We start from the raw sequence: 22,451 nt of genomic DNA, 5'->3' as shown, positions 1-22,451 counted from the left end.
TTGTGCACCATCACCACTGTCCATCCACAGGACCCTTTCCATTTGGCAAAAATGAAACTATCCCCCATTCAACAGCAACGTTCCTTTCCCGCCTCCCCACCAGCCCCTGATAACCAGCATTCTACTTCTGTCTCTATTTGAGTTTGATTACTATAGGGAACTCATCTAAGTGGAATCGTGCAGTATTTGTCCTTTTTTGACTCGCTTATTTCACTGAGCATAATGTTTCCAAGGCTCATCCATGTGGTAGCGTGTGTCAGAATTCCCTTCCTTTTTAAAGGTTAAATAATATTCGAATGTATGTATATACTACATTTTGTTATCCCTGTGTTGTCGAACCCAAGTTCGTGTGCCTGACACACAATGAGGTCAAACAAACTGAAACGTCGGAGTGTGCAGCTGAGAAAGGTTTACTGCAGGGCTGAGCAAGGAGAACTGGGTGGCTCACGTGCAAAAATCCAAACTCCCCAATGGTTTTTTGGGGGAAGAGTTTTTAAAGGCAAAATTGCGGGGCAGGGCTGCAGGGTGTGTGACCTTCCTCTGATTGGTGGGTGGGGAGGTGACACGATGGTGCTCCAGGAATCTCAGGCATCAGCCTTCTGGTTCCCTCCAGTCTGGGGTCTACGTGCTTGTGCAGACCCGAAGTCACCATCCTCCCCCTGGGTGGGACCCCCAGGTCCAGCGGAAGAACTCAAAGATTTGTATCAGATTGTTAAGGAAGAACTCAGAGATTTGTATCAGATTGTTAAGTAAATCCCTCGAGGAGGAGCTGGGACTCTGCTTTATCGCTGCACCATTGTTCCTTGACAGCCTTTCCTTTGTTTCTGCCATCCCTCCCTTCCCTAATTAGTAACTGTTTGAATCTGCACTTTGGCACTCGGGGAAGGTCTAGGAGGCTGAAGCCTTCTTCCTGCAAACAAGAAATGGGGGGGCTTCCCTGGTGGCGCAGTGGTTGAGAGTCCGCCTGCCGATGCAGGGGACACGGGTTCGTGCCCCGGTCTGGGAAGATCCCACATGCCGCAGAGCGGCTAGGCCCGTGAGCCATGGCTGCTGAGCCTGCGCATCCGGAGCCTGTGCTCTGCAAGGGGAGAGGCCACAACAGTGAGAGGCCCGCCTACCGCAAAAAAAAAAAAAAAAAAAAAGAAATGGGGGACACAGAAAGGCTTTTGTACCCAGAAGGGCCACGTAGGTTCTGTTTGGTTTCAATCCCCCCTTTTCTTTGATACTCCTCAATCTTGAGGAGAACAGGTGTGGGACAAAAAAGGGAGTCATGTTTTGGATGGAGAGGTTAAACTCGGCAGAGGAACTCGGTTTTAGGGGGACTTGGTTTCACATGGATACTTGAGTTGCTTCCATCTCTTGGCTACTGTGAATAACGCTGCTAGGAATATGGCTGTACAAATATCTCTGAGTTACTGCTTTCCATTCTTTTGGGTGTATTCCCAGAAGTGGAATTGATGGGTCAAATAATAATTCTATTTTAAATTTTTTGTGGGGACTCATTGTTTTCCACAGCAGCTGTGCCATTTTACATTCCCATCAGCAATGCACAAGTGTTCCAATTTCTCCACATCCTAGCCAACACTTATTTTCTGTATTTTAAAAATAATAGCTATTCTAACGGGTGTGAGGTGTTGGGGGGTGTCATGTGGTGAGAGGGAGCCCAGCCCTCCCTCTGCTCATCCCCAGGACCCGAGCCCCTAGTGACTGCAGCAGGCGTGGGGCAGGTTGCTACCTTGCAGGATCCTGTATGAGCTCTAGTCCACATACCATTTCTCCCAAAAACCACAACGCAGGAGCCTGTTACCTGAAAACTGGGTTCACCTCTTGGTGGATGTCAAGCCAATAGACACAACCAAACCAAAGGACGGGAGAAGGAAGGGTTGTTTACTTGCAGCAAGTAAGGAGAACACCAGGGATCTTTCCCAAAGCACTGTCTCCTCTGAACAGCAAAATTGGGAAAGTTTGAAGCTAAGGGTCTACACATATTCATGAAGGGGCTTGAGCAGAGGAGAATTCAGCATAGAATTGGGGCAAAGGTCGACAGAATCCAAACTTTAGTTGATTGAAGTTAGGAGGGTCAACGTCATCATTCCATCCTCCACCTGGGCAGACCTGCAGACCTCAAAGATATATTATTATGTACATCCCTTGAGGAGGAACTAGGACTCAGTTTTATTGCTGAACTATTGTTTCTTGACTGCTTTTCCTTTGTCCCTGCATTCCCTCAGTTCCCATAAGATCATTGAGTCCTGAGACCTGTTCAAGGGCAAGCATTGCAACCAGGCTTACATCATAAAATGGCTTAGGCCAAAATGGCTTCTCTTATGTCAAGAAAGCTATTCCTGGTTCTCTTCTCCGGGGACCCCCTGACCTGTCTGCTTACAATTTCATGACTTCAGGCTCTACTCATCTAGAAAATTTAGCTTGGTATCTCTTCCCCTGCCCCCCATCGCCCCCGCAAAATCTTCCACCAGTTCACCCAGTTCACCTAGTAATTGTTAAACTGGAAGCTAAAAATGTGAGCTTGCCTTTAAAAAAGCAACACAGCTTCATTGATACAAATTCACTCATAAGTTGTACAAGTCAGTGGTGCTTAGCATAGTCACAGAGTTGTACAATCATCACACTACCTAATTCCAGAACAGCTTTGTCACCCCCGAAAGAAACCCCATACCCATGAGTAGTCTCTCCCCATTCCTCCCTCCCCCCAGCCTCTGGCAACCACCAATCCACTTTCTGTCTCTACACATTTGCCTCTTCTAGACACTTCATGTAAATGGAATCACACAAATGTGAGCAAAGGATGAGATGTAGTGAACACCTGTTGCTTTTGCCCACCCAGAATCCTCTCTTGGTCTTTTTTGGGATCAGCACCCTTTCTGTTGAGTAACTGCCTCTCTTCTACCCCATGTAGTTCTGGTGGGTGTGCTACCCAGCAAACCTCACCTTCGCGCCCACCACCCTGTTATGGCCTGAATGTTTGTGTCCAGCCCCCCAAATTCACATGTTGGAATCCTGCACCCAATGTGAGGTTATTAGGGGGTGGTACCTTTAGGAGGTGATTAGGTCATGAGGATGGAGCCCTCGGGAATGGGATTAATGCCCTTATAGAGGAGACTCCACAGAGCTCCCTGGCCCCTTCCACTGCGTGAAGGCACCGTGAGAAGTCAGTTGTCACCAGAACCCAGCCACCCTGCCCGCCTGACCTCAGACTTCCAGCCTCCAGAGCTATGAGCAATAAATGTTGTTTACAAGACACTCAGTCTGTGTTATTTTGTTACAGCAGCCCAAAGGGACTAAGACACACCCCCAAACACAAGGATGGGCGTGTGACCTCAGCTAGCCAATCAGATTATCTGGCAGGGATGCAAAACTGGAGTAGCCTGGAGGGACAGGTGGCTGAGAGTCATGGGACAGGTGGCTGAGTCATCTGATGGGAGCAGCCTTGCGCATCAGCCCTAACCTCCTGACAAGTCACCAGGCTGCCTACTTCCTGGTCTCTTCCAGCCCTGCTGGTCCAGTCGTACCTGTGTGGCTGGAGCTGCCCCAGAGTCTTTCCAAAAGATTCTTAAGTTTAAATGAGCCCTACTATGCTTTCATTTCAAAAGAGCAATTATGTAATAGTCTAAAGCAATTATTCCCAGTGTCCCCTTAAGATTCAGTAAATAAAGGGAATGAGTCAAGCATTAAAATAAGTAAATAAATAAGCAAGGCCGGGAATCAATCTCTATTGCTTGCAGTTCAAAGGACTTGATGAAATCACACCTCCAGGTAGGTGTCTGATAATCAGCTATAATTCTTCAGCAAAAACTTTAGGGGCCAGGCCCTGGGCCAGGGAAGGTGACAAGGAGGTTCTGACTTCCTGCAATCAGGCTGATTAAACAGATTGGTTTAATCCTATCATTCTCATTTAGGTCACAAGAGTGAAAATGCTGTTTGCTTGCTTGCTTGTTTGTTAACAGTAGAAATTCTCTAAGACTTTGACAAGTGTTAACTACAATATTTTTGAAATACCCCTCAAATATCCCTTTATTTGTAAATTGTCCCCCCTCCCCCAATACCGACGCTGTTCACCAGTGGCTAAATTAAGGCGCTTAGGAATAAGAACAGAGGACAAGTCCTCAGGGAGGACTTGGGAGGGGTGGACATGGTTTAGGGAGTAGCTTTCCAGGATTGGGAGGGAAACGGGCAGAGCAAGAAGTCACCTGCAGCTTCTCTCCATTATCATCAAACTCTGTGGCCGAGTGTGTAAAGCCTCCCAGCGGGCACAGCAGGCAGCTGAGAGCAGCAAGGAGGAGGAGAGGCCTCCTGACAGGTTGCTTAGGTGGAGAGAGAGGCTGAATCACCTCTTCCCTCCCCTGCCAGCCCACCGCAGCGCCCAGGGCCTGAGCGAGCCCTGGCAGATGGACTGAGGGGCTGAGGGCGGGGGCAGGCTGGATGCTGGTGGCGGAAAGGGGGACCCCTGCAGTTCCTCAGAGCCAGGTTGGCATCTCGGAGCCCGCAGAGAGATGCCAGGGGACCTTTCACCAGCAGGAGGCAGTGAGGGCCCAGCGGGAGGGTGAGGCAAAGGAGGCCTCTGCGCAGGCCAGCCAGACCCCAGCTGGACAACACAGGCCCCCCCAGGCAGATGTCACCTTGGGGCATGGCACACTTTTATGGGGGAGAGAAAAAAAAACCTGGTTAAAAGGAAACAGCAGCCCCAAAATGGAGTCCCTTACGCTAAACCCGCAACAGCAAAGCAAGACTTAGTACCTACTCTAAGTGCAGCTTCAACCCTCCCAGGAATGGAACAGGTAATCAGTCAGCCTAGTGGTCAGCCTGGTGGGGTGATTCCATTCCCCTGAGGAGGTCACCTTGCTTGAAACAACGCATTGTTTGCTAATAAGTTCCTTTTTCTACCCTGTTCTGCCTTTAAAAACCTTTCCTTTTCTACAGCTTTTCTACAGCTAGGCAGAGCTCCTTTCTGTTTGCTGGAAGGGATACTGCCCAATTCACGAATCAATGAATAAAGTCAATTTGATCCTGAAATTTACTCAGTTGGATTTTTGTTTTTTAACACGCTGATAAGAAATTGGGGCCTGAATTTGCCTAAACACTCACCCACAAATGCCTGATTCTGAAACCATTTCCCATAGGGTTAAAAAAAAAACATCCTGAAACTGTGCCCCTCAGGGTTAAAAGAAACTGGTGACTAACAGAAATTCTTGACCTTGTTATAAAGAACAGCAGGTAAGAACAGCTTGTTAAAAACTCCTCCGCTTGTAACCTGCCTGCACTGACCAGGCTGGCTGTAATTATTTTTTGACTCCTTAACCCCCGCTTCAGATAGCTAACTCTGCCGTTGCGCTGTGGGTCACTATAGTAACAGGGCGATGGGTTTAAGTTGTTTTCCAGGAACTTGAATTTGATCGACCCCTGTCCGGTTCAAGCCAGCTAAGAATGGTTGGGACCACCGACCCTAAAACTGGACCTATGCAGGTGTGCAAGGAACAACATTCTGGCATCAGAGGGTCGAAAACTGCACCCTCAGACGATGCTAAGAGCCTCCTTTTTTTTTTTTTTTTACATCTTTATTGGAGTATAATTGCTTTACAATGGTGTGTTAGTTTCTGTTTTATAACAAAGTGAATCAGTTATACATATACATATGTTCCCATATCTCTTCCCTCTTGCGTCTCCCTCCCTCCCACCCTCCCTATCCCACCCCTCTAGGTGGTCACAAAGCACCGAGCTGATCTCCCTGTGCTATGCGGCTGCTTCCCACTAGCTATCTGTTTTACGTTTGGTAGTGTATGTATGTCCATGTCACTCTCTCACTTTGTGAGCCTCCATTTTTGAACATGCATCCCATGAAGAAGCATGTGACTCAGATTCACGTGCACAGAACCCCAATCATCTCAACTTTTCCCCACCTCCAATCAGCCTGCCCCATGCCTAAGAGCATCCTGCTTCTTTATCCTGTAAATATCTCGAGCCCCTCGCATCCAGGGAGGCAGATCTGAGATTTGCTGTCTCCTCGGTTGGCTGCCTTGTGAATAAATTCTTTTTCTCTGTTGCAAACCTCGCCATAGTCAGGCAAACGAACCTGGTTTGGTAACAACTTTACCCAAAAGAGTGTGTTTTACATGCAAGAGATGGAGTTTCCCTGAGGCCAGTTTGTTTCTTTTCAGCAGGATGGGGACCCTTGAGGAAGGTTAAGTGAGTTTAGGAAATGAAGCAACTCCACTTCGTGGTCATCTGGGTTACAGGGCACACTTTTTGTCTCACCACAGAAGCAGGTCTCCTGCAAGTGACAGATGACTTGCTCACCCAGCATCTCTTGGGGGTATGGTTTCATTAGAGTCTCTATAGTAAACACCCCTCAGTCCAATGGCTGGCTGGTCCCTGAGGTTCCCAGCACTGAGGAGAGGCCACAGTATCTCCTTGTTGCCTGGGAAAACAGCAGTGAGGCCCAGATGGCCAGGTGGCCTGGGGTTAGCCAACCCCACCTCCAGGACATTTTCTGGTGAGAGCGTCCCCAGGTATAGGAGGCCAGGGCGCCAGGGCTGCAAAGGCCCCTATGGGTCCCACCTCAGGGCCCTCCAGCCTCTCACTCCTGCTCACAGGGCCAGGGAAGGCAGTCAGCCCCGACCCCAAAGACCAAGCCTGGCTGGGTGGGCACTCCTCCTGTAAAGCAAAGCCCCAAGTGTGGCCTCAGGGGGGCTGGGGAGAGGGCCTAGCACCTCTGCTCATATAAATGTGAACAAACCACGCGGCCCCTGGTCCCAGCTTGCGCGCGCGCACACACGCACACACACACACACACACACACGCACAAATCTCAGCCCATGACTGCATGAGAAGCTATTCCCCCAGACACAGGATGTAGAACTGGGGTTGCCATTTCTTAGCTGTGTGACCATGGGGAAAGCCACCCACTCTCTTGAGGTCTCAGTTTCCTCATCTGAGAAATGGGAGAGTCAGGACCACAATCCTGTGTCTCAAATCAATGGGGTCAGCTGCGTTTCAGAGTTTCCAATCTGGGGGATTTTAGGAAAGGTCCAGATATTATATATTATGTAACATCCCCAGAAGCCCTCTTGTAGTGTAAACCCTAAAGCTGGGTTTTTGTTGGTGTTGTTTGTAATGCAAGTGCCTGACTTAAACTTTGATTGCTGAGGCATCCACGACAAAGATGGTGATCTTGAATAAACACATTGCCAGCCCCAGGGTTAAATAAAAAGCCAGCCACCTCCCCTGCTGAGGCTCCTCGGTTTTAGAGATCTTGGTTGATTTTAATCACTGATGACTTGGGTCACTTGTTCCCGAGCTTTAAATTTCCCCTCGTATGTTTTAAATTCACCGATAAAGAGTGAGCCCTGGAACATTTAGGGTCCCCACTCTCCACCCCAGTATAAGCAGAAGCCCAGGCCCTGCTGCTCTCTCTCTTTCTCTCTCTCTCTTTCCTCCCTTCCCCACCTTGACCCCCTCCCCTACCCCCCATGTGGCCCAGATGTGTCATATCATCCCCAGGTCCTGTAAGTAATAACCTTTTATTTAATTAATTTATTTATTTAAAAATTTTCTTTTATGTAATTTCCAGGTTCTATAAGTCATAAACCCTTATTTATTTTTAAGTTTTCTGATGGTTATTGCTGAAGGGCGTCTTGCAATTATGAGAACCCTGGGGGCCAGTCCAACCACAACATTGGTTATTATATTATATTATATTATATTATATTATATTTGTTTATTTATTTATTGCGGTACGCAGGCCTCTCACTGTTGTGGCCTCTCCCGTAGCGGAGCACAGGCTCCGGACGCGCAGCCTCAGCAGCCATGGCTCACGGGCCCAGCCGCTCTGTGGCATGTGGGATCTTCCCAGACCGGGGCACGAACCCGTGTCCCCTGCATCGGCAGGCGGACTCTCAACCACTGCGCCACCAGGGAAGCCCAGGACATTGGTTATTATAAACTGAGAGCAGCCCGGAACACCCTCCTTGGTCAAACACTATGCATATTTCTTCAGGGAAACTGAATATTCAAATGAAGGGGGATGCTTCAAAACTATACACTTGCACCAGTGCAGGTCAGGGTTTACCACCAAATGAATTATGAAAAAACGTTTCCATTTTCAGAGCCTTTATGAATTTCACAGTTACAGAAAAGAGGTCTTAGGCTTTAAGGTCACCCACCTTGGAGGGCGGATGACAGTACTCGTGGCAGTGAAGCTGAGCAGGACCCCGTGGGGCTCCTGGGCATGGAAGCCTTTCTTGTGTCTTGTTTGTAGGGAATAGAACTTAGCCTCCGTGACCTTCCCTGAGTCCCAAAGGGCAGATTCAAACAGCTGCTAATCAGGGAAGGGAGGGGATGCAGAGACAAGGAAGGAGCAGCCAAGACACAATAGTGCAGCCTTGGGGCAGGGTCCTCAAGGGATACCTATAACAATATCTTTGAGCTCTTCTATAGAACTAAAATCCCCAACAAATAGAAGATATTTTCTTCATTCCAGAGATCACAGATTGATAACCTGGAAGCTCATCAGCAGACCACCTGAGGCCAGATTAAAGGAGTGAAGGCCCTGCGTATGCGCAAAGGCCCTGAGCATGCGCACACCCTGATCCTTATCAGCAGCCCTGCCCTTGAACCACTGCTCTAAAACTCCTCACCAAATCCTCCCGGGTTGGGACACACAGTTTTGAGGGGCTTGAGTGTCCCCCTTTGCCTGGCAAAACAATAAAGTTATTCTTTTCTACTTCACCCAAAACTCTGTCTCTGAGGTTTGATTCAGCACCGGTGCACAGAGGCTGAGTTTTCGGCATCAGCAGAGGCGTTGATGCATTTGTTGGGCATTGCTTCCTCTCAGGGCGTTCCCTCGCTTGCTCCGGGGCTCCTCAAGATAGCTCTCCCTCACAAGGGCTAGTTTACTAAATACCCATTTAACAGATGGGGAATTGAGGCCAAGGGCAGTTGAGGAACTGGCCCACAGTGACAGCACTCCAGGTGGTCTGCTCGACTTGAGTCCCTGCAGGACGTAACCACCCCTGTTCTGCCCTTGGCACAGCTAGGACCAGGAGAGGAGAGACTCAGGCCTGGCTTGGATTCAGCTGTCCACTTAGATGCACATCTATTAGAGAAGGAGGCAGAAAGGAATGTCAAAGTTCAAGCCATTTCTCAATAAGCACCAGGGTCTTCCCGAAAGAGCTGCCTTGGGCATTGGCATTTCTGTGCCTGCCTCATTGAACTTGGACCCAGTTTTGCAGTCAGAGCCTCGGGCGTTTCCCCTAGTGAGCAGAACCAACTGGAGACTCTGCACTTCGTCTTTGTCCTCCTGCAGCCCAGAGGCTCACAGACCCCTGCTGGACCAGAGGCCTCCGGAGAGGAGAAAGCAGAAGGCCCTCGGAACCTGAGGCCACAGTGAGAGCTTCGCTGAGAACAGGTGGGACAGCAGACCCAGGAGGAGGGCTGATTTGGGGTCTCTAAAGGACAATGTGCCCAAGGGGTTGGCCACCTGCACTTGGTTTGGGAAAAAGAGCTGTTGTGAGGAACCCCCCAGGGGTTCACATCCCCATCCAGCCAGTTCCTAATGTGAGACTGGGTCTGAAGTTCAGCTTCGTTACTTGATAAATCAGGATAGAAATCTCTCCTTCAGGCGTATTTGAAGTTTAAATAAAAGCATGGTTAAGCGTATGATTAGACCAACCAAGTTGCTTCTTCCCCTCCATTGACTGGGGACCCCAGGATCCTAGACAGAGAGAGAGTGGACCCCAGAAAGGAGGAGACGGCACGGGCCAAGGCATTTCCCTAGACGTTCTCTGCAGGACTGGTTTAGGGCTGTCATCTTTGTAGAAGAAGATGCTGAATGAGTTGTCTCAAAATTGCAACCTGCAGTGTTTCTTGAGTTGTAGGTTTTTTTAGCGTAGTTTGGGAGTAGGGGGTGTTGGTGATAAAGGGATTATCTCAAAGCTGTGTTTCAGAGTAACCGACTTTTCTGACGCTGATGGGGTGCATGAGGGACTTGGTTTGCTGGCAAAGGGGCAGAATACAGTGGAGCTGAAGTCTCCCAAGACTTCAAAGAGAAACTCATAAAAAAAAGCTCTCATATGAGAATAACATCTCTAATCCTCTCCCATCATTTCCATCCCTCTCCCAACATAACATCCTCTGACATCCACTGAAAGAAGGTCAGTAGAGAGGGGATGGGACCTGATGGGACCAAAGGGTTCCCCACTGTCACTGTAGCCCTTCATCCGATAAGACTAATATGAAAAATGGGGGAAGTTTTAGGGGGTGCTGGTAAAGAATGGGGCTCCCCCAGGGTTTCTCAGCCTCAGTACCACTGACATTTTGGGCTGGACCATTCTTTGCTGTGGGGGCCGTCCTGTGCATTGTAGGGTGTCAAGCAGCATCGCTGGCCTCTACCCACTAGATGCCAGTAACACTGCCTCCACCCTAACCCCTGAATGTCTACAGGCATTACCAATATCCCCCGAGGAGGAAACACGCCCCTGATTGAGATCTACTATTCTAGACCTGGCTGGACTCACATTGGGCTCCCCCACTTACCAAGTGCATGTTTTGTAGTGTATTCCTATAATGAAATACTACATAGCAATCCTTTTTTTTTTTTCTAATTTATTGTTGGCTGCGTTGGGTCTTTGCTGCTGCACAGGGCTTTCTTTAGTTGCGGTGAGCGGGGGCTACTCTTCGTTGACGTGCTTCTCATTGCAGTGGCCTCTCGTGTTGTGGAGCATGGGCTCTAGGTACGCCGGCTTCAGTAGTTGTGGCACATGGGCTCAGTAGTTGTGGCTCGCAGGCTGTAGAGTGCAGGCTCAGTAGTTGCAGCGCAAGGGCTTAGCTGCTCCGCGGCACGTGGGATCTTCCGGGACCAGGGCTCAAACCCGTGTCCCCTGCATTGGCAGGCAGATTCTTAACCACTGCGCCACCAGGGAAGCCCATGGTAAACATTTTTAAAGCTACTGAATGTTTTTAAAACCACGACAACATGAAAGAATTTCACAGATATTGTGTGGAGCGAAAGAAACCAAACAAATGACTCAATTGACATAAAGTTCAAGACCAGGCAAACTAATCAATGTTTATAGAAATCAGAATAGTGGTTACCTCCCACCCGGGTGGGGTGCGGATTGACTGGCGGGGGGTTAAGGGAATCTTCTGTTCTCTATCTTGATCTGGGAGGTGATGACTCAGGTGTGTAATGCCAGAATGTATTGAGCAGAGGACTTCCTTTTGAGTATTTGTCCTATATAAGCTCCACCTCAACATAAAATGTAAAAACAGCAGTTTGCACATATTTTGTACATTGTGTGTTTATTATTATCTTGATTCCGCACCATCTAAGATCCCTCCATACTTGAATTTCATATGGTTTCGTGGCCCCTGCAGTAAACTTGGTTTCTGTTTCCAACCACAAAATCCTTTGACTTGTGGTGACAGCTCTCATTCTCCCACAGGCAAAATGAACATGGATTTGATGCCACAGAATCTGCTGGACAACCAGGCAGGGAAAGCATGCAAGGCTGGTGTCGGTTTGCAAAGGTAACCCAGAGCGCTTTTTCCTTGGGGGAAAGGGCTACTTCTGCAGAAATGTTTAGTTAGGCAGCCTCATGACACGTGACAAACGTGTTCTAAGAGCATCAGCCGTAAAGTACGCCCTGCCCTCCAACTGGTCTCCGTTACATATATATGTCTCCCAGGGGAAAAATTATTCCACCAGCTACATTAAATATTTTGGAGCACAAGTCAGGTTCTTGTCGGGTACATGGCATTGGGTAATAGGACTCTGAGGCCAGAAATTGCCCCCTCGGGCCTCACCTCTGTGAGGTTCATGTATCACCAAAAAGGCCCTTTAGTGTTACTGCATTCATGAATTTAAGCCCAAGTGTCCATTCATCAGCAGATATAGCATCACCAGCCCAATATGGACAATCAGCAAATGTCTGCTGAGGGAATTAGGTGTCACAGAACTCGATTGCAATTTTCACTGTGTCAGGAGGCATCATTGCCTAATGCGGGATGCATTTAGTTTAATTTAAAAACACAAGAAGGGAATTCCCTGGCCATCCAGTGGTTAGGACTCGGTGCTCTCACTGCTGGGGCCCTGAGTTTGATCCCTGGTTGGGGAACTAAGATCCCACAAAACACACACACACACACGCACACACACACACACACACACACGAAGCCAAGCTCCTGTTAGCTACCAACCACATAAAAGACAAAACTTCACAGTGAATGCAAAGTGGCGTTGTTGATCTTTTTTTTTTCCTTTGGAATTTTATTTTATTTATTTTTTTTACAGCAGGTTCTTATTAGATCTCTTTTAAACATATTAGTGTATATGTCAATCCCAATCTCCCAGTTCATCCCACCACCACCACCACCCCGTTTTCCCCCCACGCTGTCGATCTTTGCAGGTACAAATCTCTCTGTTGTTTCTCTTCGTCCCTGCAAACCTGAGGAAGCAGAGAGATCAGGGTGGGCTCCATGGTGGCGTCTGTGAAGCTGGGGGTCTCTCAGCAGGGTTACCCTCCCTGCTGCCAGGCGCCCCTTCCCCACTGCAAGTCCCGGGGTACTTTTTGCTCTGTCAACTGATTTACAGCTACTGGTTAACTGGCAACTGGGCCTAAATTAATTACTTCATTAACACTAAAGGCTTCCTTGGTAGTATATTTGGTTTCTAACCTTTTCCATTGAGGAACTCTGTGTGTGTGTGTGTGTGTGTGTGTGTGTGTGTGTGTGTGTGTAAAGAGATTAAAAGGCATGTGTATATATACCTCAGTGAGGAATTCCTCACATCAACTGTCCGATGAGAGGAAGAACTGAACGTACTGACACACTAGAGCTCTGCGTCCCCATTCAAAGCTGCATGTCAACCTCACACTTTCCTTTGGGTGAGAGCCCTGCCCCGCTCTGGGCTTCTGTTCCCTCCACAGAAAAGTAAAATAGGAAGCTTACATCTTCCCTAGGGTTCCTTCCAGCTCTGACACCCTCCTGTGGGCAGGGAATCTGTATTATCACCTGGCCTCCTCAGCTTGCCCTGAAGGAAATGCACCCGGGTCCCTTGGCACGAGGAGAGTTCCTGAAGGAGAGGACTTTGTCCTCCCCCGAGACTGCTGTCCCATGAAGGCCACACTCAGCAGGGCTGGCAAAAGTCCCTCAGTACTGCCTACTGTGAGAAGATGGGGGAAGGGGCTGGGTCCTTTTGTCCCTGACTTCTTCCATGAAGAACCAGTTCTGCTCGAGAGAGCAAGGAAAGCCGGCCAAGTGCCAAGGAGAACACTCAGAACCTTAGCAATCGTTTCTCTCAGCCCTCTCAGTGTGCAACTCCAGAGGCACAACAGAGCACTGAACTCAAGTTCATCAAAGTGGAGACTTCCCTGGCGCTCCAGTGGTTAAGACTCTGCGCTCCCACTGCAGGGGGCAAGGGTTAGATCCCTGGTCAGGGAACTAAGATCCCACAAGCTGAAAAAAAACCAAGGTCATCAAAGTGGGGGATGCATTATACAATATGGCGCCTCTTCCGCCTCACTCACCTCTACACGTACAGGACTCCCAACCTCCGGCCCAACAGCTGGGCTCTGCTTCCTCCTACTTTTCCCAGACCTCTCCCTCCCAGCCATTAGTCCCAGGTTCCTTATCTTGACTTGGATCTTAGCATTTCCCACTGCCCCTCCTCCTGACAGTTTCCATAGCCTCTTTGAACAAGGTTGAAAAAGTCCCTCAGCACTAATCCACCTCTTCCATCTCTTGGCCAGGGCTACGTTTCTCCCATTTCCCTCCAGATCCCCCTCTTATGTGCTCTCTTCAGGGAACCAGCAGCTCCCAGCAATGCTCTGGGACTTTTCACAGTTGGGTTAAAGGTAACAGAGTTGCTAGGAAGATGCAGGGAGGATTTAAAGTCTGGAGGGGCAAGAATATCCAGAAACCACATGGGCTTGACTACGAATTTGGTTTTCCCATCTGGGAGACTGAAAATCTTTATTTCACTCATCCACAGGGACGAAGATGACATTCTTCCATATGAAGATGTGAAGTGGCAAGATAGTGACCTGTCAGCTGAAGAAAGAATATTTTTGGAAGAGTTTCCCAACTTGAAAGAGGAGCTGGAAGTGGGCATCAGAAAGCTCCATGCCCTTGCAGACCACGTCAGCACAACCCACAGAACCCTCACCAAGACCAGCATGGTGGCCAATTCCATCGCTGTGGTCTCAGGAGCCATGAGCATCCTGGGATTGGTCCTCGCTCCGGCAGTAGCAGGAGGAAGCCTGGTACTCTTCGCTGCTGGTACAGTTTTGGGGAAAGCAGGGGAGGTCACCAGCATCTTGACCAACGCTTTGGAACACTTTCACAGTCAAGAAGCTCAAGCTTATGTCGGTAGCCTAATGCCCACCCGTGGCCAAGAGGTCATGAGAGCTGGGGCAGTCTATGTCGTGGCTGCTGGAAAGGTGGTCCAGAATTGTGAAAGCACCATCAAGGATATCCAGAGGAGCATCCGTGCCTTTCAGATAGTCAGGGCCCACCCACGCCTGGCCACTGCTGCCAAGAGTCTCCTGACCACTGGCCAAGTCTCAGCCCGAAGGAGCAGGCAGGTGCAAAGAGCTTTTGAAGGTACCACCCTGGTGATGAAAACAAACGCTCGCTTGCTGGGTACTGCAATGGCTGGCTTCTCCCTCAGCGTGGGCTTGGCCTCCCTCCTGAAGGACTGGAAGCAGCTGAAGGAGGGAGCAAAATCAGAGCTTGCGGAAGAGCTAAGGGCGCAGGTTTGGGAGCTGGAAAGGAAGCTGACAGAATTCACCCAGTGCTATGAGAGCCTGCAGCAGAAGGTGAGGCTTTGGTTTCCCTTGTGGGTGGTGCTGGAGGAGGGGGAAGCTTTAACTGGGGCTTATGGGCACCAGGGTTTATGGGAAGGGTGATGAGGAAGCCAGTGTGTGTGTGTGGAGATTGCATGGATGTTCCCAAGGACATGGGGTGTCTGGTGGCCCTGAAGTTCCAAACGGTATCATGTTCATCTTGGAGGTAGTGGCACCAGTCCTGGAGAGACCTTGTCATGCCTTCTGTTTCTCCCTCGATGCTCCTTGAGGTCCATGTGCTGGGAAGAGGGTCTTCCCAGTGGTACAGAAGAGGACACTGAGCCACAGGGAGTGTTATGGACTGAAACGTGTCCCCGTAACATTTATATGTAGAAGCCCTAAGCCCCAAGGTGACTTTTTGGAGATGGGGGTTTGGGGAAGTGATTTGGGTTGAATGAGTTTGTAGGGGTGGGGCCATAATCCTAGGGGACTTGTGTCCTTATAAGAGGAGGAGGAGACACAGAGGGCTCTCTCTTTCTCGGCCTGCACCGGCACAGAGGAAAGGCCCTGTGAGGACAAAGTAAGAAGGCAGCCGTCTGCCAGCCAGGGAGAGTCCTCACCAGGAACTCAATTGGCCAGCACCTGGATCTGAGGCCTGCAGCCCTCCAGAACTATGAGAAAATACATTTTTGCCGTTTAACCCCCCAGACTGTGGTGTTCATAAGCGAGCTTATGTAACTTGCCAAATGCTTGCAACTACGTGGAGGGAGAGTCACGATGACAGCCTGGGAGCCTGACTTCTGAGCCCGGGCCTGGATCTCCACGCCATGCTGCATGGGAGCCTTCTGTAGCTTTCCTTTGATTGGTGTGTGTGTGTGTGTTTTCCAGAAACTCTCCCAAGAGAAAAAGCCTGTGAGCTCCTCTTCGGAAGGAACCATGGGGACTGTACCTCTGCCACCAGCCAGGCGTGGGAAAGCAGGATCCCAGGGGACAGGAGAGGATGAAGGCAATTGAGCCCAGGGGTCTCTGAGTGGAAGAAAAGGGGACCATGGAGGTGGTGGGGCAAGGTTGGCAGAGGCAATGCCTGGAGACTCAGCAGCTGACAGGCCTACGAGGGTCTTGAGGGCACTGTCAGCGGTGAGTGTCACACTGTAAGTTACGGGAGGTCAGCCCGTCCCACCCCTCCCTCCTTCATGTGTGTAACATTTCCTGGACTCCTTCAGCGCCCCTGCTCCCTCCCTCGCATGCAGAGTCAGCCCATGTGAAACGTGTATTATTTGACCCCAGGCTCTATATGAAGTGCTGACATCAGACAGAAGGGCTCCGGGGATGAAGGGTATGTTGTGTTCTCTCTTTTGTATCAACTCAGCTTGTGTTGGCTCTCTGTCCTCCCCCTCCCCGACCTGGGCAGTGATCGCTGGAGAAGATCCTGGGTTTGCACATAAAAGGATGTCACCGGGGCTTCCCTGGTGGCACAGTGGTTGAGAGTCCGCCTGCCGGTGCAGGGGACACGGGTTCGTGCCCTGGTCTGGGAAGATCCCGCATGCCGCGGAGAGGCTGGGCCCGTGAGCCATGGCCGCTGAGCCTGTGCTCCGCCACGGGAGACGCCACAACAGTGAGAGGCCTGCATACTGCAAAAAACAAAAACAAAAACAACAACTACAAAAAAGGATGTCACCGGAACCTGCTCAGCCTGATTCCCATCAGCAAGGAGCCCCTCCATCCTCCCCACAACAGAAGTTCTTGGGCTCCTCAACACACGGGAACCTGTAGGAACTCTCCTGGCTTCCTCCTTCACCCATCTTACACCAATTTTTTTCTTTTCTATGTTTCAGCTGCTATTTTCAAAGTAGTGTATGGACATTCAATACAACTTTTTAAAATTCAGGAAAGTAAAGAATAGGGGGAAAAATAATGCCCCAATCAAGGGTGCTGGTATTTTGGTGGAGAATTTTCTTCCTGTGCTTTTCTTGCTTTGGGCATTACTGCCTGCTGGGGACCCTCTCTCAAGGCTGCATTGTAGAGTAGATTTTTTTTCTGTAACTCACTGAGTTTTCTTTCTCTTGCATTCTCAACTCCCTCATTTGCCTACGGATCTATTTTGTTGTTTTCACTTAGCAATATTTTCTACCCTTCCATGTTTCACAGAGCTTTTATAGACATTGCTTTTCCATGTTGCAAAATATTCTCTTGACTGTACCTACAACGTTTTAATTAGACATATATTAGTCATCACTTTGTTAAGTGGCCAAAACCAGTTCAAACTGGCATATGAAAAAGAAAGGAGTTTATTGGCTCATGTACTTAAAAAGCTTAGGGGAAGAGTGGGCTTCAGGTGTGTGTGGATCCAGAGGATAAAAATGATGTCATCAAGCATCTGTCTTTCCATTTCTCAGACAGGCTTCCGCCACATTCAGGCACCATGGCCTCAGCACCTCCAGGTGTGCCTGCTGCCAGCTGGGGGACTCCCACATGGAAAGGGGAGGGGCAAAAGTCCAGGGACCCACTCTGACTGGTCAGGACTGGGTCATGTGCCTTTGCTGGTGCTGGTTTCTAGGATGGGCTATGGGAACTCTGTTGTTATCTAGGGGTTTTAAGTAGTCATCCCAGGCCGTGTGGTTCCTGCTTTTGTTGCTGTTATAATATTTTCATGAGCATAACAGTAAGTAAACAGCTTTCACCCCATTTAATATTGTTCTCTTAGTGTGTGTGAACATCCTTAAAGTTCTCAATAAACATTGTCAATAATAATACCTGCACTGGGACTTCCCTGGTGGTCCAGTGGTTAAGAATCTGCCTTCCAATGCAGGGGACGCGGGTTTGATCCCTGGTCAGGGAACTAAGATCCCACATGCCATGGGGCAACTAAGCCTGCACACTGCAGCTCCTGAGCCCGTGGGCTCTGGAGCCCACATGCCACAACTAGAGAAGCCTCCACGCAGCAACAAAGAGCCCACTCGCCGGAATGAAAGATCCCACATGCCACAATGAAGATCCTGTGTGCCACAATGAAGATCCAATGCAGCCAAATAAATAAATAAATAAATATTCTTTTAAAATAAAAAAGTAAAAAATAATAATACCTGCACAAAATACGTAGTCATGAAGCTTGGGGTTTTGTTTTGTGGAAAGTTTCGAAGAAAAAAAGAAAAGAAGGAATCAGAATGGAAATTCAAGACTCATCTCTGACACTTATTTGCCTGGTCCCATTTCTGAGTTTTGGTTTCTTCAGCCACAAAATAAGTGTAACCTGAATAAAATCCAGGACTCCATCTGGGTGCAGATTTGCAGCACCAGGCGCACAGCAATCTGGGAGAAAATACCCTTGACAGAAACTTGAAGAATCCTTACTAATGCTCTGAGCCAGCACCAGAGCGGGTGGGAGAGGCTCCACTTTCCCTTGTCACCTGCTTCTCTGGTTCCCAGATTCTTCCACAGGGGCAGAAGCTTCTGGAAAAAAAGACTTTCCTCTTGCCCCCTCTCTCTGGCCTATACTTCCTGCTTCACAGCCCAAGCAGCTCCTCTGCCCTCTTCCTCCCTGAAATGCCTTCAGCACCCAGCTGCTTCCCTATCAGGATCTACTTCCTGGAAGCATGCTCTCCTACATCACGTGGAATTCTGGTGAACACACACCTTCCCCTCATTTCATCTCCCCACTAGTTAAGTCTTTGCCCTCCTGGCCAAGAGAAGCCCATCAACTCCCTGTGTTACTCAGGGCAACCTTACACCCACCACTGTCCTCCTCTCTCTTCTGGGTTAAGTGGGGTTCTTCATGAGTGCCCCCGAGGTGGTACAAGGCCCTCCATCACAGTCAGTCAGGAGTTCTGAGAAACCTATTAGCTCTGAGGTGTAATCTACGGTTTAGTAAGAGGAGGAAGACACACGCAATCACATGCCCTGGTGAGAGGGAGCAATCAGCTACCAGACACCCTTGATACACTCCCCCTACACCCCCCAGTGTCCTCTGGCTGCCTCTTGTCTGTAGAAAACTTTAGCCTCCTAAGCCTTCCCGAAGCACCAGAGAGTAAATTAATCAGAGAAGTGAGAAAATGTAGAAAGAAAGGAAAACAGTCAAGCAAGACAAAATAATAATAGTTTAGCCATTAAACAAAGTCAAGAACATTTCGTTCCTCAAGGGCTATAGATAATACTCTGAGCCTTTGAGCTGTTTTGCAGATACTGAAGCCCCCACCAGGTGGGAGAAGTTAACTGCATGCTACCCACAATCATGCAGACCCCAGACCTGTTAGAACCAGATAGTTGATGATGTTGACTCCTGATTACCTCACCACCCACCAATCAGAAGAATATCCACGAGCTGATCACACACCGCACCACCCACCTCCCTCACCTTGTCTTTAAAAACCTGTCCCTGAAACCAGTTGGGGAGTTCGGGTCTTTTGAGCACTAGCTGCCTAGACGCCTTGCTTGGTGCCTGCAATGAAAGCTGCACTTTCCTTCACCACAAACTCGGTGTCAGTAGGTTGGCTTTACTGTGCATGGGTGAGCAGACCCAAGTTTGGTTCCTTCCGTTACTTCCTAACCTTTTAAAAATTAAAAGAAATCAGGGCTTCCCTGGTGGCGCAGTGGTTGAGAGCCTGCCTGCCAATGCAGGGGACACGGGTTCGTGCCCCAGTCTGGGAGGATCCCACATGCCACGTAGTGGCTGGGCCCATGAGCCATGGTCACTGGGCCTGTGCGTCCAGAGCCTGTGCTCCACAACGGGAGAGGCCACAACAACAACAAAAAAAAGAAATCAAAATCTTTTAAAGTCCAAAAGAATCAAAGACCAAAATCAAATTCTCTTCTAGAGTCCACTGCAGTTTTTAAAATCAAGAAATCATCCTCCCCAACGTCTTATTTTGGCCAGTTTCAGCTAATGGCATTCTTTTATTTAAGTTATTTAATTTAGGAGTAATTTCAAACATACAGAAGAGTTCAAGAATAGTAGAAAGAACTCCCATACGTATCCTTTCACCCAGATTCACAACCATTAACATTTTGTCCCTGTGCCAGTTATCAACGTGTTACTTCTCTGCTCCAAATCCACCCTTAAGTGCACTGCCTGGGACCCAGCACTGGACCCTCTTGACTGTTCTCCTTTGACAGCTAGCTCTGGGTTAAGCTTTGTCAGTAGAGGGCACACTGCAGGGGAAGGGGTGTGGCCTCTTTCCTTATCCCAGTGGAGCTCAGTCATCAGGTGGACAGCCAGTGAGCTCAACATCAGCCCCAGAGACAACTTCCTATGAGTTCCAAGGATGCCCTAAGTTCAAGATCAGCCCCAGAGGCAATTTCCTGTGAGTTCCACAAATGCCCCAGCCAGCTTCCCAGCTGAGGCTTTCCCTGAAGGTGGCTTCTGCTCAGTTGGATTCCCAATGTGGTCAACAACAGCCCCCTCTACCTTGTGAGTTTTTGTCTGCCCTCCAATGGGCAGGAATGAGGTGCCTATTTAAGTTTCTCATCCATTTTTCTATTGGACTATTTGTCTTTTTAAGATGAACTTGTTGGAGTTCTTTAAATTTTCTGGATATGGGCCTTGTGATCATCAGGGGACCATGCAGAAATGAAAATGGAGGTGGAGGCTGGAAATAGGGGTCACGTCAACTGGACCATAGGGGTCATAGTAAAAAGCCTGGACTTGGACTTGAAAGCCAGGGGCATCCTGAGAAGCATTTCTTGCCACTGAGTTTCTTGCCAAGTTTGATCTAGGACTGGCAACAGCAGAGCTTCCTGGGAGTTTGGTTAGAAATGCAGAATTTCAGGCATCTGAAACTGAATCAGCCATCAGACAAGATCCCTAGGGACTTGTGTGTGTTTAAGTCTGAGAAGTGCTGCTCCATGAGGAAGCCTCAGCATCACTGGAGCATCCTTTCTCTGCAGCTGAAAGTGAGGAAGGGGGCAGAGCTGTCCTTGGACATGGTTCTGGTTCAAGGTAAATACACGCTTTCCTCTGACCTGTTCACTATCTGAGCCCTTTTCCTGATGAGAAGGCCAAAATATGTATGCACCTCCCCCGACCTGGTGATAAGCAGCTATTTTTTTCCTGAGAGCTCTGTCCACTGCCCAGGCAACACTGCAGACGGTGGTCAGCTGTGGCTCAGACCCTTGGAAACACAGCTCAAAGCTGTCTCATCACATCTGCCTCACTTTCCAAAGTTAGAGATGTGGCTTGAAGTTGTGGGGACCCAGCACAGAAGCAAAATATGGACCAACCTGCATCCACGTGCTGCGCTCACCGGGAGAGATGCCTGGGTGAGTACATTCCCCCCGCTGAGCCTGCCTTTCCTTGGCTGTGAGATGTGAGGAACATAAACGCAATGACCTTACATGTTGTTTGGAGCAACATGGAAGAAAATGGATGTAAAGTCCTTTATTTTGTCCTTAATAATGTGCCAGTCAAAACACTTGTTTGTATGGTGACTGTCGTGAGTGGTGGAAGCAAAAGAGATTTGTATCCTCTCTCTTGCTTATCTGAAGTGTCGGTACCCCTTATAAGGAACATGTAAAAGGTAAATAGGTTTTGAACACAAAGCTGAAAGATAAAACGGTTGTCAGTTTCCAGATGAATTCTAAGAAGTAAATCTAAGCTATCGTGCATCAAAACATCTTTTCTTCTATAATCCTGAGAACTAAGAGCATGCCAAAAATTATCCTGGAAAATGAAAATTACAAAACTATCCCACGCACACCCACTTGCAGACCCTCTGAAGATTTCTATCCTTGCAGCTTCTGTAGCTGCTGCTCGGTTGTTCTTGTGCTGAGGGTTATTATGGAATTTTTTTTTTTTTTTGCATTTTATCTTTAGATATTTGTTCTGTTCACATTTCTCAGTTTTCTTCTTTGGGGATTCCAATGAGCATACGTTGGAATTTTGCCTTTATTTCATGTATTTTGGCCAAACCTTTTTAGCATTTCATTTTCACTTCATTTTGCTTACTTTTCTCATCTCTGTCTTTCGTGTTGCTTAGTTGGTTTTTTTTTTTTTTAAGTAGTGTCTCTTGTATGAATTCCAGTAAGCATTTGCTTTTGTCACAGATTTACTTTTCTCTTCTTTTCTTTCCTAAGCCCTACCAGTTTCCAGTGAATTCCTCCTGTTGTCTGGCTGTGATTCCCTTGAGCCCTCAGATCTCTGTTTTACAAACTTGCATTGTAGAGGAAATTGCTTCACTAACTTTAAGAAAGTTAATTGCAAAATAATTGTTCACGATTTTCATCAGCTTTTTGGCTTCACTTTTCTGGTGCATGTTCTTGATCTGCTGTTTGTTTTTGTTGTTGTTGTTACTATGTTCCTTTTTTTTTTTTTTTTTTTTTTTTTTTTTTTTGCGATACACAGGCCTCTCACTGCCGTGGCCTCTCCCATTGCGGAGCACAGGCTCCGGACGCGCAGGCCCAGTGGCCATGGCTCACAGGCCCAGCCGCTCCATGGCATGTGGGATCCTCCCGGACCGGGGCACGAACCCGTGTCCCCTGCATCAGCAGGCGGACTCTCAACCACTGTGCCACCAGGGAAGCCCCTATCTTCCTTTTTGTCTTGTAATTTTTTTATTGTGGTAAAATATATATCACAACAAATTGATCATTTCATCAGTGGCATTAAGCAAATTTATATTGTTGTGCAACCATCCATCTTCAGAACATTTTCATCTTCTCAAACTG

General features: G+C 48.5%; 1 protein-coding gene across 1 annotated transcript; it reads left to right on the top strand.

The window, feature by feature from the left end:
* Positions 1-567: 567 nt before the first annotated feature.
* On the top strand, positions 568-15,809 carry APOL6 (apolipoprotein L6; the record flags this gene model as incomplete). Its single annotated transcript, XM_081250248.1, has 6 exons — positions 568-749; positions 9,238-9,399; positions 11,457-11,541; positions 12,420-12,574; positions 14,003-14,828; positions 15,684-15,809. 6 exons carry the CDS (start codon positions 568-570, stop codon positions 15,807-15,809), a joined length of 1,536 nt encoding a protein of 511 aa, XP_081106374.1.
* Positions 15,810-22,451: the final 6,642 nt, after the last annotated feature.

Source organism: Mesoplodon bidens (genome assembly GCF_964165515.1).
Source record: "Mesoplodon bidens genome assembly, chromosome: 11".
Lineage (NCBI taxonomy): Eukaryota > Metazoa > Chordata > Mammalia > Artiodactyla > Ziphiidae > Mesoplodon > Mesoplodon bidens.
This window is presented reverse-complemented; position numbering and strand designations above follow the sequence as displayed.